This window comes from Acanthochromis polyacanthus, chromosome 1 (assembly GCF_021347895.1).
Source record: "Acanthochromis polyacanthus isolate Apoly-LR-REF ecotype Palm Island chromosome 1, KAUST_Apoly_ChrSc, whole genome shotgun sequence".
Taxonomy (NCBI): Eukaryota; Metazoa; Chordata; class Actinopteri; family Pomacentridae; genus Acanthochromis; species Acanthochromis polyacanthus.
This window is the reverse complement of record NC_067113.1, coordinates 35,593,553-35,606,020: the sequence shown is the minus strand read 5'-3', so window position 1 is coordinate 35,606,020 and position 12,468 is coordinate 35,593,553. Positions and strand designations below refer to the sequence as shown.

At 42.5% G+C, this 12,468-nt stretch overlaps 1 protein-coding gene across 1 annotated transcript in view; it reads right to left on the bottom strand.

Moving 5' to 3' along the window:
* Positions 1 to 2,376, bottom strand: part of mdga2a (MAM domain containing glycosylphosphatidylinositol anchor 2a) — a 101,352-nt gene extending 98,976 nt beyond the window's left edge. Inside the window, 1 exon segment of the mRNA XM_051946914.1 lies at positions 1,731 to 2,376. Coding sequence (XP_051802874.1) covers positions 1,731 to 1,803 — 73 coding nt within the window. The 5' untranslated portion in view covers positions 1,804 to 2,376.
* Between the last annotated feature and the right edge of the window lie 10,092 nt (positions 2,377 to 12,468).

Genomic DNA, 12,468 nt, shown 5'->3' with positions numbered 1-12,468 from the left:
GTAAAAGTTCGTACAGTTATTTTTAAAAGGTCGGAGCAGGAGGAGATCACCTATAAAACATGACCTGATACATTATGGAAACCGCAGACCCATAAATAGAGACAGACCCACCAGAAAGATAGGACAACGCTGTAAAATATGATGGAATACTACAGGAAGAGGGTTTAAACAGAATAACACAATCACAGCTGTACCCAGCAGTTACTTCACTATCAGTCAATCTACGAGTTATTTTACCATCAGGAAACAGGAAAAATGACTGTAAAATTTACTACACCATCGTCAAATATCTGGTCATGATGCTGCCACCGCCGTGCTTCATCATGATGCTGCCACCGCCGTGCTTCATCATGATACTGCCACCGCCGTGCTTCACATCATGATGCTGCCACCACCGTGCTTCACTATGTTTTAATCACTCTTAGCAAAACAGAGGAAAGCCGTCATTTTTTCTCTTAATATGCGTAATCTTTTGCATAACGGCGAATATTTGTAAAATATTTTTTGGTCTGATTTAATTAAAATCAAAAAATGTGTAAAGCTATGGTAAACAGTTGCAGAACAACAAATTATTAATTATAAAGATACATATCTGTGCTGTGATAGATTAGATCCTTAATTTTTGGAAATTTGTACTTTTTTCCACTGCGATTTCGCAAGTTTTTATCGATAATTCTGCTAAACAGAAAAGTAAAATAACCGGAGCAGTAAGAACAAACATCGTCATTCAAACCCAAAATAACCAACGGGATCTGATTGGATTTTAAAGATGCATGAAATGTAAAATACTAAAGCAGGAGCTGCTTCGATCAGTACTCGAGTAGCACATCTGAGTGAACGTACGAGTCACGTTTACTACAGCTGAGGAAGACCAGGAACCTGCAGCAGAAAGACCCAGAAAGCTGACAGAAAGTACAACAGCTAAAAGTCCAGTTTGATGAAAGATCAGCAGGAATGAGTACAACAAATACACAAAATATAGAAAATACACCAACAGCAGGAGAACAAGGAGGCACTGGAAGAACACACACTGATACACGACTGTTGTGTATCAGTGTGTGTCTGTGTTGGAGAAAATGTAGACAGTAGAAGGACACTCACAACAGAAACACAATTGATACACAACACACCCACACTAAGAGTAACACAAGACACACACACACACTAAGAGTAACACAAGACACACACACACACACACACTAAGAGTAACACAAGACACACACACACAACACATTGATAAACAACATTAACACACACACACAGGCTCACAATGACACATACTGATAAACAACACACCCACACTGACACACAATGCACGCTGACACACACACACAGGCTCACAACAGAGACAGGCACACGTTGACAAAATGCAAAGACACAACTAGGCAGCAAAACGCACACAGACACACACAGATCAGATTGAGTCCTGATGCTCACAGGTGTTCACTTGTACCTGTTGTGCCTTTAGGCCGAGCCCCACACACACACACACACACACACACACACACACACACACACACACACACACACACACACACACACACACACACACACACACACACACACACACACACACACACACACACACACACACACACACACACTCTAAATCCCCCACAAGGTCAAGTCTCTGTCGGTGTATTTTCCGGTTAAACGCTGCAGCCGTTAACATTCACGTCATCTCCACCACGCGCACATCACGACATGAATCCGTTAACGGACGTCCTTACCGTACACGCCCTGGCCGTGCACGCACCGCAGGACGCCGGTAAAGAGCCACAGGAGACCGAAGACTAAACCCATCTTCACATCGTCTCTCCCTCCGGGGATGTGCTCGTCGGTTCGGTTCCCCGCCGCTGCTCCTCCCGCCTCCTCCTCCGCTCCGACCGGCGTCCCTCCGCGCACCGTCCGGCCCCGTCACCGGTTCTCATCCACGGGTCCTGTCCGTGTCCCCGGCGGCGGCAGCAGCAGCAGCAGCCCGCCGCCACCCCCTCACAGCCCGGTCAGATGTGACGGGCAGGTCCGGTGCTGCTCATACCGGAGCGACCGTTAACGGAACAGCTGACGAGCGGAACCGGAGCTCAGCGTCTCCTTGGTGGTGACATTGTGGAGAAAAACACGGAATTCAGCAGAAACACCCTCGGCGCTCACAGGTCCCCGCTACCGGTCCGCGGAGTCCACCGGGCGGCTGGTCTTTCGGTCAGCACCGGAACATCCATCACCGTCCGGAGGAGAAGCGGCGCGGCTCCGCGTCCTGTCCGCGGCTCGTCGCGGCCCTTCAGGCCGGGGAGGAGCTCCGTGGTGCCGCGGTGCTGCCGTGAGCTCCGGCGGCGAAGAAGAAGGAGAAGCGGTCAGTCCGGTCGACTTGTCGGTGGATTTACCGGGCGATGAGAGACGTCACCGCGCGAACGGAGCGGTAAAGAAGCGCAGAGCGGCACGGCTTCCGGGACCAGACTTTCAAAATAAAACTCTAAATATGTTTGAAGATTAAAAACTCATTTAGAAAATCTTTTAGAGACGTAAACTCTTTAAAAAGCAAATACAGATGAAACTATCAGCTGATCGATCAATCAGCTGACAGACACTATTTTTGAAGCTGTTCTCAATGTTTCCAAGAGATTTTTTGCATAATTTTAAAAAATTGAAAGACTTGCGAATATTTAATTTCATTCTGATTTACTCAGATATATTATAATTAACCTATTGTCAATTTTATTCATTTATATGAATTATATTTTTCCTGTGTTTTCTTTTACTTTATTAAAGAAAATATTGTTACTCTACAGTGTAATCATTTTATTCCATCTTCTTATTTTACTTTTTTTAGTAAGTGGAGCAGTGTCCTACATCAAATGTTATTTCAATTAATGTGATTTTGTTGATGTTTAGCTTTTGTTGTTATTTTTGTAAAAATGCATTTTTGCTATTCAGCATCATCATGACCATTATTATTATTATTATTATTAAGCTTATGTTTTTGTGGGGATGAATATAGGTAGCAACTGATGTTTCAAATACAGAAATGAATGCTCACCGACTTGACAAGTCATTTTTAATTGCACCTGTGCCCTTTTAATATTTTTTCGTACAGGACTTGGGTTGCATTCAACTTCTTAATTGTGTTACATTTGTTTTTCTGTCGTTTTATTACAAATACATCTTTACCTAGTTTTAGACCTTCCCATCCCTTAGTGCTCCTCTGAACTGCACGCTTTTACTGTGACAGGACTCCACTCTCTTCCTCTCCAACTTCTGTTAACTTGACATTCAGGGGAATCTGTCTCTTGTATCCTCGCTGCTCTCCTGATCTTGGTGAAAAATCGGCAGAGGAGGTGAGCTGGAGGAGGAAAGGACAACGCAAGCTCTCAGTATGCAGGTGTTTGGTGTTCTGATGGAGGCAATTAGTACCTGATGACTCACCTGGAGGAGGGAAAAGGGGGCGGAGTCATCACAGGCAACCTGAGCTGCAGGAAGGAGGCGGGGTCGGTACAGACATCTTCACAGGGAATGAGGTGGGTGCAGTCAGCATAGGCACCTGGAGAGTCAAGGAGACGTGTAGGGTCAGTGTAGTCATCTGGATGGTCAACAAGGTGGGTTGAATCGCCAGAGACACCTGGAGGTTCAACGAGTTGGGTGGAGTCAGAATCGACATCTGGAGGGGCAATGGTGTGCCGAGTCAGCACAGTCACTACCTGGACAGGAAACGAGTTGGGCGGACACAGCATAGACATCTGGGGGGGCAATGAGGTGGATGGAGCCAGCATAGACACCTGGACAGGCACTGAGTTAGGCGGACACAGCATTAACATGTTGGAAGGCATCGAGTTGGGCGGATTCAGCATAGACATCTGAGGGGGCAAGAAGTTAGGCGGAGTGGGTATAGACATCTGAGAGGGCAACGAGGCAGATGGACTCGGCATGGACACTTGGACAGGCACTGAGTTGGGCGGAAACAGTATTAACATATGGGAAGGTAACAAGTTGGGCGGATTCAGCATAGACATCTGGGGGGGCAATGAGGTGGATGGAGCCGGCATTGACATCTGCATAGGTACCAAGTTGGGTGCAGCCAGCATAGAAAACTGGGATTGGAATGAGGTGGATGGACCTGGCATAGACATCTGGACAGGCACCAAATTGGGCGGATTCAGCATAGGCATTTGGACGGGCAATGAGCTGAGTCGAGTCGGCATAGACATCTGGGAGGACAACGAGGTGGATGGACCTGGCATAGACATCTGGGAGGACAACGAGGTGGATGGGCCCGGCATAGACATCTGGGAGGACAACGGGGTGGATGGACCCGGCATAGACATCTGGGAGGACAACGAGGTGGATGGACCCGGCATAGACATCTGGGAGGACAACGAGGTGGATTGGCCCGGCATAGACATCTGGGAGGGGAATGAGGTGGGTGAACCTGGCATAGACAACTGGGAGTCCAACGAGGTGGATGGATCTGGCATAGACATCTGGGAGGACAACAAAGTGGATGGACCTGGCATAGACATCAGGGAGGACAACGAGGTAGGTGAACCTGGCATAGACATCTGGGAGTCCAATGAGGTGGATGGATCTGGCATAGACATCTGGGAGGACAACGAGGTGGATGGACCCGGCATAGACATCTGGGAGGACAACAAAGTGGATGGACCCAGCATAGACATCTGGGAGGACAACGGGGTGGATGGACCTGGCATAGACATCTGGGAGGACAACGAGGTGGATGGACCTGGCATAGACATCCGGGAGGACAACGAGGTGGATGGCCCTGGCATAGACATCCGGGAGGACAACGAGGTGGATGGACCTGGCATAGACATCCGGGAGGACCACGAGGTAGGTGGACCTGGCATAGGCATCCGGGAGGACAATGAGGTAGGTTGACCTGGCATAGGCATCCGGGAGGACAATGAGGTAGGTTGACCTGGCATAGACATCTGGGAGGACAACGAGGTGGATGGACCTGGCATAGACATCTGGGAGGACGACGAGGTGGATGGACCTGGCATAGACATCTGGGAGGACAACGAGGTGGATGGACCCGGCATAGACATCTGGGAGGACGACGAGGTGGATGGACCTGGCATAGACATCTGGGAGGACGACGAGGTGGATGGACCCGGCATAGACATCTGGGAGGGGAATGAGGTGGATGGACCCGGCATAGACATCTGGGATGGGAATGAGATGGATGGACCCGGCATAAACATTTGGACGGGCAACAAGTTGGGTCGAGTCCGCATAGACATCTGGGAGGGGAATGAGATTGATGGACCCAGTATAGACACCTGAACAGGCGAGTTGGGCGGAGTCAGCAGACGCACCCGGACAGGGACCATGGGGAGGGGATTCGGCACAAGGGACCTGTATGGGCAAAAAGATGGGCAGAGTCAGTAAAGACACCTGGAAGTTTTATTACTGAAATGTCTGACAGTATTAGATCAGAGGTGGAAGAAGTCCTCAGATTTTGAAGTAAAAATGCCAAAGTGTAAAGTAATACTACATGAATTCGTTAAGGAAGATGCAACAAATGAACAGAACAATGAAGAGCGACTACAAAACCTCACACATAGATTGCAAAAATTATTTTTAAGTTGGATGTTTTATCTTAATAACGTGTGCTGCAAGTGACCACAAAGACACTAAACTACCACAAAACTACTACAAATATACACTGAACTATCACAGCATATACAAAATAACCACAAAGAGACACAAAACAACCACAAAGACACTAAACTATCACAAAGAGACACAAAAAACCAGACACAAAGCGACACTAAACTACCACAAAGAGACACAAAACTACCACAAAGAGACACAAACAACCACAAAGAGACACAAAACAACCACAAAGAGACAAAACTACCACAAAGACAAAACTACATAGAAACACTAAAGACAGAGACCTAAAACTACCACAAAAAGATACAAAACACCCACAAAGACATGATAATCTACCACAAAGATACACAAATCTACCACAAGTAGACATTAAACTACTGCAAAATGCACAAAATAACTACAAAGAGACATAAAACTACCACAAAGACAGACTCATCTACCACGTAGAGACACAAAACTACCACAAAGAGACACTAAACAATCACAAAGACACAGTAACCTACCACAAACAAACTGAAAATTACCACAAAAATACACGAAACCACCAAAAAGAGAGAAACCACCATGAAGACATATTAATCTACCATAAAAAGACACAAAACTACCACAGCAGACTACTGTCTACTACAAAGAGACACTAAACAACCAGGAGACACAAAACACCTTCAGAGATACAAAACTATAACTATAATTTACCACAAACAGACTGAAAATTACCATAAAATACACAAAACAACCACAAAGACATACTGATCTACCACAAAGACACACAAAGCAACCACACAGGCACACAATGCAACCACAAAGACACACAATGCAACCACAAAGACACACAATGCAACCACAAAGACACACAAAAATACCACAAGGAGACACAAGAACCAAAAAGAGACACAAACTACCACAAAGAAACACAAAGCAACCACAAAGAGACACAAAGCAATCACAAAGAGACACAAAGCAACCACAAAGACATAAAACAACCACAAAGAGACACAAAGCAACCACAAAGAGACACAAAGCAACCACAAAGAGACACAAAGCAACCACAAAGACACACAGAACAACCACAAAGACACACAGAACAACCACAAAGACACACAAAGCAACCACAAAGACACACAGAACAACCACAAAGACACACAGAACAACCACAAAGACACACAAAGCAACCACAAAGACACACAGAACAACCACAAAGACACACAAAGCAACCACAAAGACACACAAAGCAACCACAAAGACACACAAAGCAACCACAAAGACACACAGAACAACCACAAAGACACACAAAGCAACCACAAAGACACACAAAGCAACCACAAAGACATAAAACAACCACAAAGAGACACAAAGCAACCACAAAGACACACAGAACAACCACAAAGACACACAAAGCAACCACAAAGACACACAGAACAACCACAAAGACACACAAAGCAACCACAAAGACATAAAACAACCACAAAGAGACACAAAGCAACCACAAAGAGACACAGAACAACCACAAAGACACACAAAGCAACCACAAAGACACACAGAACAACCACAAAGACACACAAAGCAACCACAAAGACACACAAAGCAACCACAAAGAGACACAAACTACCACAGAGACACAAAGCAACCACAAAGACACACAGAACAACCACAAAGACACACAAAGCAACCACAAAGACACACAAAGCAACCACAAAGACACACAGAACAACCACAAAGACACACAAAGCAACCACAAAGACACACAAAGCAACCACAAAGACATAAAACAACCACAAAGAGACACAAAGCAACCACAAAGACACACAGAACAACCACAAAGACACACAAAGCAACCACAAAGACACACAGAACAACCACAAAGACACACAAAGCAACCACAAAGACATAAAACAACCACAAAGAGACACAAAGCAACCACAAAGAGACACAGAACAACCACAAAGACACACAAAGCAACCACAAAGACACACAGAACAACCACAAAGACACACAAAGCAACCACAAAGACACACAAAGCAACCACAAAGAGACACAAACTACCACAAAGAGACACAAACTACCACAGAGACACAAAGCAACCACAAAGAGACACAAACTACCACAAAGAGACACAAACTACCACAGAGAGACAAAACAACCACAAAGACATACTAATCTACCACAAAGACACACTGCTGAAAACACCACCTCTCCTTGACCAGAAATCGTTTGTGTATGAAACTGAACATAAATTCCATCATTGTGTTTTTTTGTTAATATATTTTCTTGATTCCAGCAGCTGCAGACAGAACCTGAAGTTCCTAAAACTTAATTTAAGTGTTTGATCAAAACATTTAATGCAATAAAGACAGATTAACTAATAAAATCATCACCCATCAGTCTCCCCTTCCTCCATGTTGCTGTGCTGCTGAAAGAGGAGGCGCCTCAAAACAACGCCTTTTGTTGGTGGACGAGGAGGGGAAGCCTCAAATCTGATTGGATGATCACTGTGTGATGAAATTCAAAGCAGTGAAGGTGAGTGCAGAAGGAAGCACAGGTGTGTTGTTGATGTCTGAGGTCCAGTATGAATGACAGATTGTGTTCCAATGAACTGAGACTTTGTAGTTGGAAGAATCTGTCAGCCCTGACCTGATTGGACGGTTTGAACTGGGAATGCTGCCATATATGGACGTATAGAAAGATACATTCAGCATGATGAAACATCTTAAGGAGCTCAGAGAGTTTAAATGCAGCAATCTTTTTCACACATTTCATGTTTTATATGAAGGCTTTGTCAACATTTTGTCCCTTTGTGATAGTTTTGTGTCTTTTTGTGTTTATTTTTCATTGTGGTTTTGTGTCTTTGTGGTGTTTGTTTCTTTGTAGTTGATTTGCAACTGGTTTTTATGATTTTGAATCTAATTTGTGGTGGTGTTGTGATACTTTGTGGTCATTTTGTGTTCTGCTGTTGTGGTTTTGCATCTTTTGTGGTTGTTTTGTGTCTCTTTTTATAACCCGCCGGCCATAGGCACGGAGGGGGATATTGGCGTGGGCACGTCCGTCCGTCCGTCCGTCCGTATGTCCGTCCGTATGTCCGTCCGTCCATCCGTATGTCCGTATGTCCGTCCGTCCGTCCGTATGTCCGTCTGTCCGTCTGTCCGCATTTCGTTTCCGGAGCATATCTCAGAAACTACTTGAGGGATTTCATTCATATTGCACCCAGGCCATCTCTATGTAGTATAGATGTGCCTTTTGGGGTGTATGACCTTGACCTGATTTTCAAGGTCATAGTGAGGCACTCCAAATATTTTTTGGTTTCCGGATCATATCTCACAAACTACTTGAGGGATTTCATTCATATTGCGCACACTAAGCCTGTTGGTAATGTAGATGTGCCTTTTGGGGTGCATGACCTTGACCTGACTGTTTTTTTTTATTGTAGTGAAGATGTATCATTTTGTAGGTGTATCGTCCAGTATATATTATTATTTCTTGCACTTAGAGGTACTATATATAAGGCGGGGGATGTTTTAAGCGGAGTGTGTTTATTATGGTTTTGTGCCTTTTGTGTCTCTTTGTTGTTGTTTTGTATCTCCTTTTGGTGGTTTAGTGTCTTTATGTGGTTGCTGTGTGTCTCTGTGGCTGTATTTTATCTCTTTGTGGTTGTTTTGCATATTTTTGTGGTTGTTTTGTGTGTCTTTTTTGGTTTTGTGTCTCTTTGTGGTCATTTGCATCTGTCTGTGGCTGTTTTGCGTCTCTCTGTGGTTTTTTTGTGCCTGTTTGTGGTGATTTTGTGTCTCTGTGGTCGCTTTATGTGTTTTTGGGAGTTTGGTGTCTTTGTGGTCATTTTGTGTCTCTTTGTCATAGTTTAGTATATCTTTTTGTGGTTGTTTTGTGTCTCTTTGTGGTTGTTTTGTGTCTCTTTGTGGTTGTTTTGTGTTTCTTTGTGGTTGTTTTGTGTCTCTTTGTGGTTGTTTTGTGTTTCTTTGTGGTTGTTTTGTGTTTCTTTGTGGTTGTTTTGTGTTTCTTTGTGGTTGTTTTGGGTCTTTTTGGTAGTTTAGTGTCTTGTGTGGTTGTTTTGTGTCTCTTTGTGGTTGTTTTGTGTTTCTTTGTGGTTGTTTTGTGTCTTTTTGTGGTTGTTTTGTGTTTCTTTGTGGTTGTTTTGTGTTTCTTTGTGGTTGTTTTGTGTCTTTTTGTGGTTGTTTTGTGTTTCTTTGTGGTTGTTTTGTGTCTCTTTGTGGTTGTTTTGTGTCTTTTTGTAGTTGTTTTGTGTTTCTTTGTGGTTGTTTTGTGTCACTTTGTGGTTGTTTTGTGTCTTTGTGGTTTTTTGTGTCTCTTTGTGGTTGTTTTGTGTCTTTTTGTAGTTGTTTTGTGTTTCTTTGTGGTTGTTTTGTGTCACTTTGTGGTTGTTTTGTGTCTTTTTGGTAGTTTAGTGTCTTGTGTGGTTGTTTTGTGTCTTTTTGTGGTTGCTTTGTGTCTCTTTGTGGTTGTTTGTGTCTCTTTGTGGTTGTTTTGTGTTTCTTTGTGGTTGTTTTGTGTCTCTTTGTGGTTGTTTTGTGTTTCTTTGTGGTTGTTTTGTGTTTCTTTGTGGTTGTTTTGTGTCTTTTTGTGGTTGTTTTGTGTTTCTTTGTGGTTGTTTGTGTTTCTTGTGGTTGTTTGTGTCTTTTGGTAGTTTAGTGTCTTGTGTGGTTGTTTTGTGTCTCTTTGTGGTTGTTTTGTGTTTCTTTGTGGTTGTTTTGTGTCTTTTTGTGGTTGTTTTGTGTTTCTTTGTGGTTGTTTGTGTCACTTTGTGGTTGTTTTGTGTCTTTTTGTGGTTGCTTTGTGTTTCTTTGTGGTTGTTTTGTGTCTCTTTGTGGTTGTTTTGTGTCTTTTTGTAGTTGTTTTGTGTTTCTTTGTGGTTGTTTTGTGTCACTTTGTGGTTGTTTTGTGTCTTTGTGGTTTTTTGTGTCTCTTTGTGGTTGTTTTGTGTCTTTTTGTAGTTGTTTTGTGTTTCTTTGTGGTTGTTTTGTGTCACTTTGTGGTTGTTTTGTGTCTTTTTGGTAGTTTAGTGTCTTGTGTGGTTGTTTTGTGTCTTTTTGTGGTTGTTTTGTGTCTTTTTGTGGTTGTTTTGTGTTTCTTTGTGGTTGTTTTGTGTCACTTTGTGGTTGTTTTGTGTCTTTTTGTGGTTGCTTTGTGTTTCTTTGTGGTTGTTTTGTGTCTCTTTGTGGTTTTTGTGTCTCTTTGTGGTTGTTTTGTGTCTTTTTGTAGTTGTTTTGTGTTTCTTTGTGGTTGTTTTGTGTCACTTTGTGGTTGTTTTGTGTCTTTTTGGTAGTTTAGTGTCTTGTGTGGTTGTTTTGTGTCTTTTTGTGGTTGCTTTGTGTTTCTTTGTGGTTGCTTTGTGTCTCTTTGTGGTTGTTTTGTGTCTTTTTGTGGTTGCTTTGTGTCTTTTTGTGCTTATTTTTTCTGTCATTGTGTTGCTTTGCGTCTTTTTGTGCTCCCTTTCCATTTTTTAATTGCAGTTTTATATCTGTTTATCGTTGTTTTGTATTTTTTGTCGTCATTTTGCAGATGTTTCTTTCAGTGGCTGTAATTTCTCTCAGAGCTTAACCTCCAGAACCGACATCAGCAGCTCAGTAATCTCAGCTTCCTTCTTCTTCTTCTTCGTGGCTGTGAATCACCTCATCGTTCTCTTCAGAGTCCATCAGCAGCTCTTATCCTCCCTCATGCAGCCGACCACACATTATTGTGTTACGGCTGCAGGTTAAGAGCTTCTGCACAGACACACAACCTCGTCCATTAACAAGCTCCCCGGACGTTCAGGGATTCTTCGATCGCAGCTCCAGTCGGTCTGCAGGATCCTCTGATCTTCTGTCCCTGCAGACTGAAACCGGATCGCAGTAAATGAGGCCGTCGACCCGCTTCAGTCTGAGACGGAAAGCTGAATTATTTCTTCTGATCAGAGTTCTGCTGACGTTTCTGCTGCATCCAAACCTCATGTTTTAGGTTTGTGTGTTCAGTTTCAGGCTGCAGGTGAGCTCAGGTTCAGTTTAACTCAGAATAATTCATCACATCAGTCAGAATTAACCTCCAACTCTGCACAAAACCACCACAAAGACGCTGAAAAACACAAATAAATACCAATAATCTTTTGCCTTTTTCAGCTGATTTTCCACATATTTTTAAAGCATTTTTTCTCATATTTTATTTAAAATTTGGTTGGATTTTACTCTTATTTTCTGCCATTTTAGGGTATTTTTTTAGACATCTATAAATATTCTTGGATCATTTTTTAAAGCATATTTTTTGATACGTTTGGTGGCATTTTTTCTCACATTTCATTCAACTTTTGGGACTTTTTTTTTTCAATATGTGTGATTTAACGAAGACTATTTAAGATTTAGCTGTTGTTTCAGATATTTTATGGACATTTCCGGTCTTTTTCTCCATATTTATCAAACATCAGAGTGTCAGCAGCAGGTTACTGTTGGACTCACTTTATTCTCCTTTAGATCCAGTTTAATGTTTTATTATTATTGATTGTTGGACATTTTTGACCTTATTTTAAGCATTTTATGAATATTATTCAGTCTTTCTCAGCCTTTTTTTGCATATTTTTTATGCATTCTGTTGTTTTCTTTTCCCTCATGCTGTATTTTTTTCTTCATTTGTATTCAATATTTGAGAGATTTTATTATTTCTACTGACATGTTCTTAATATTTAGGATATTTTTTAGACATTTACTATGCTTTATGAATATTTAGAGACACTTTATGGACTTTTATCTTCTAACAACAACAACAATACTAATAATAATGATGCCTTTGTATTATTATTATTATTATTATTATTATTATTATTATACATTGTTATTTGTTTTT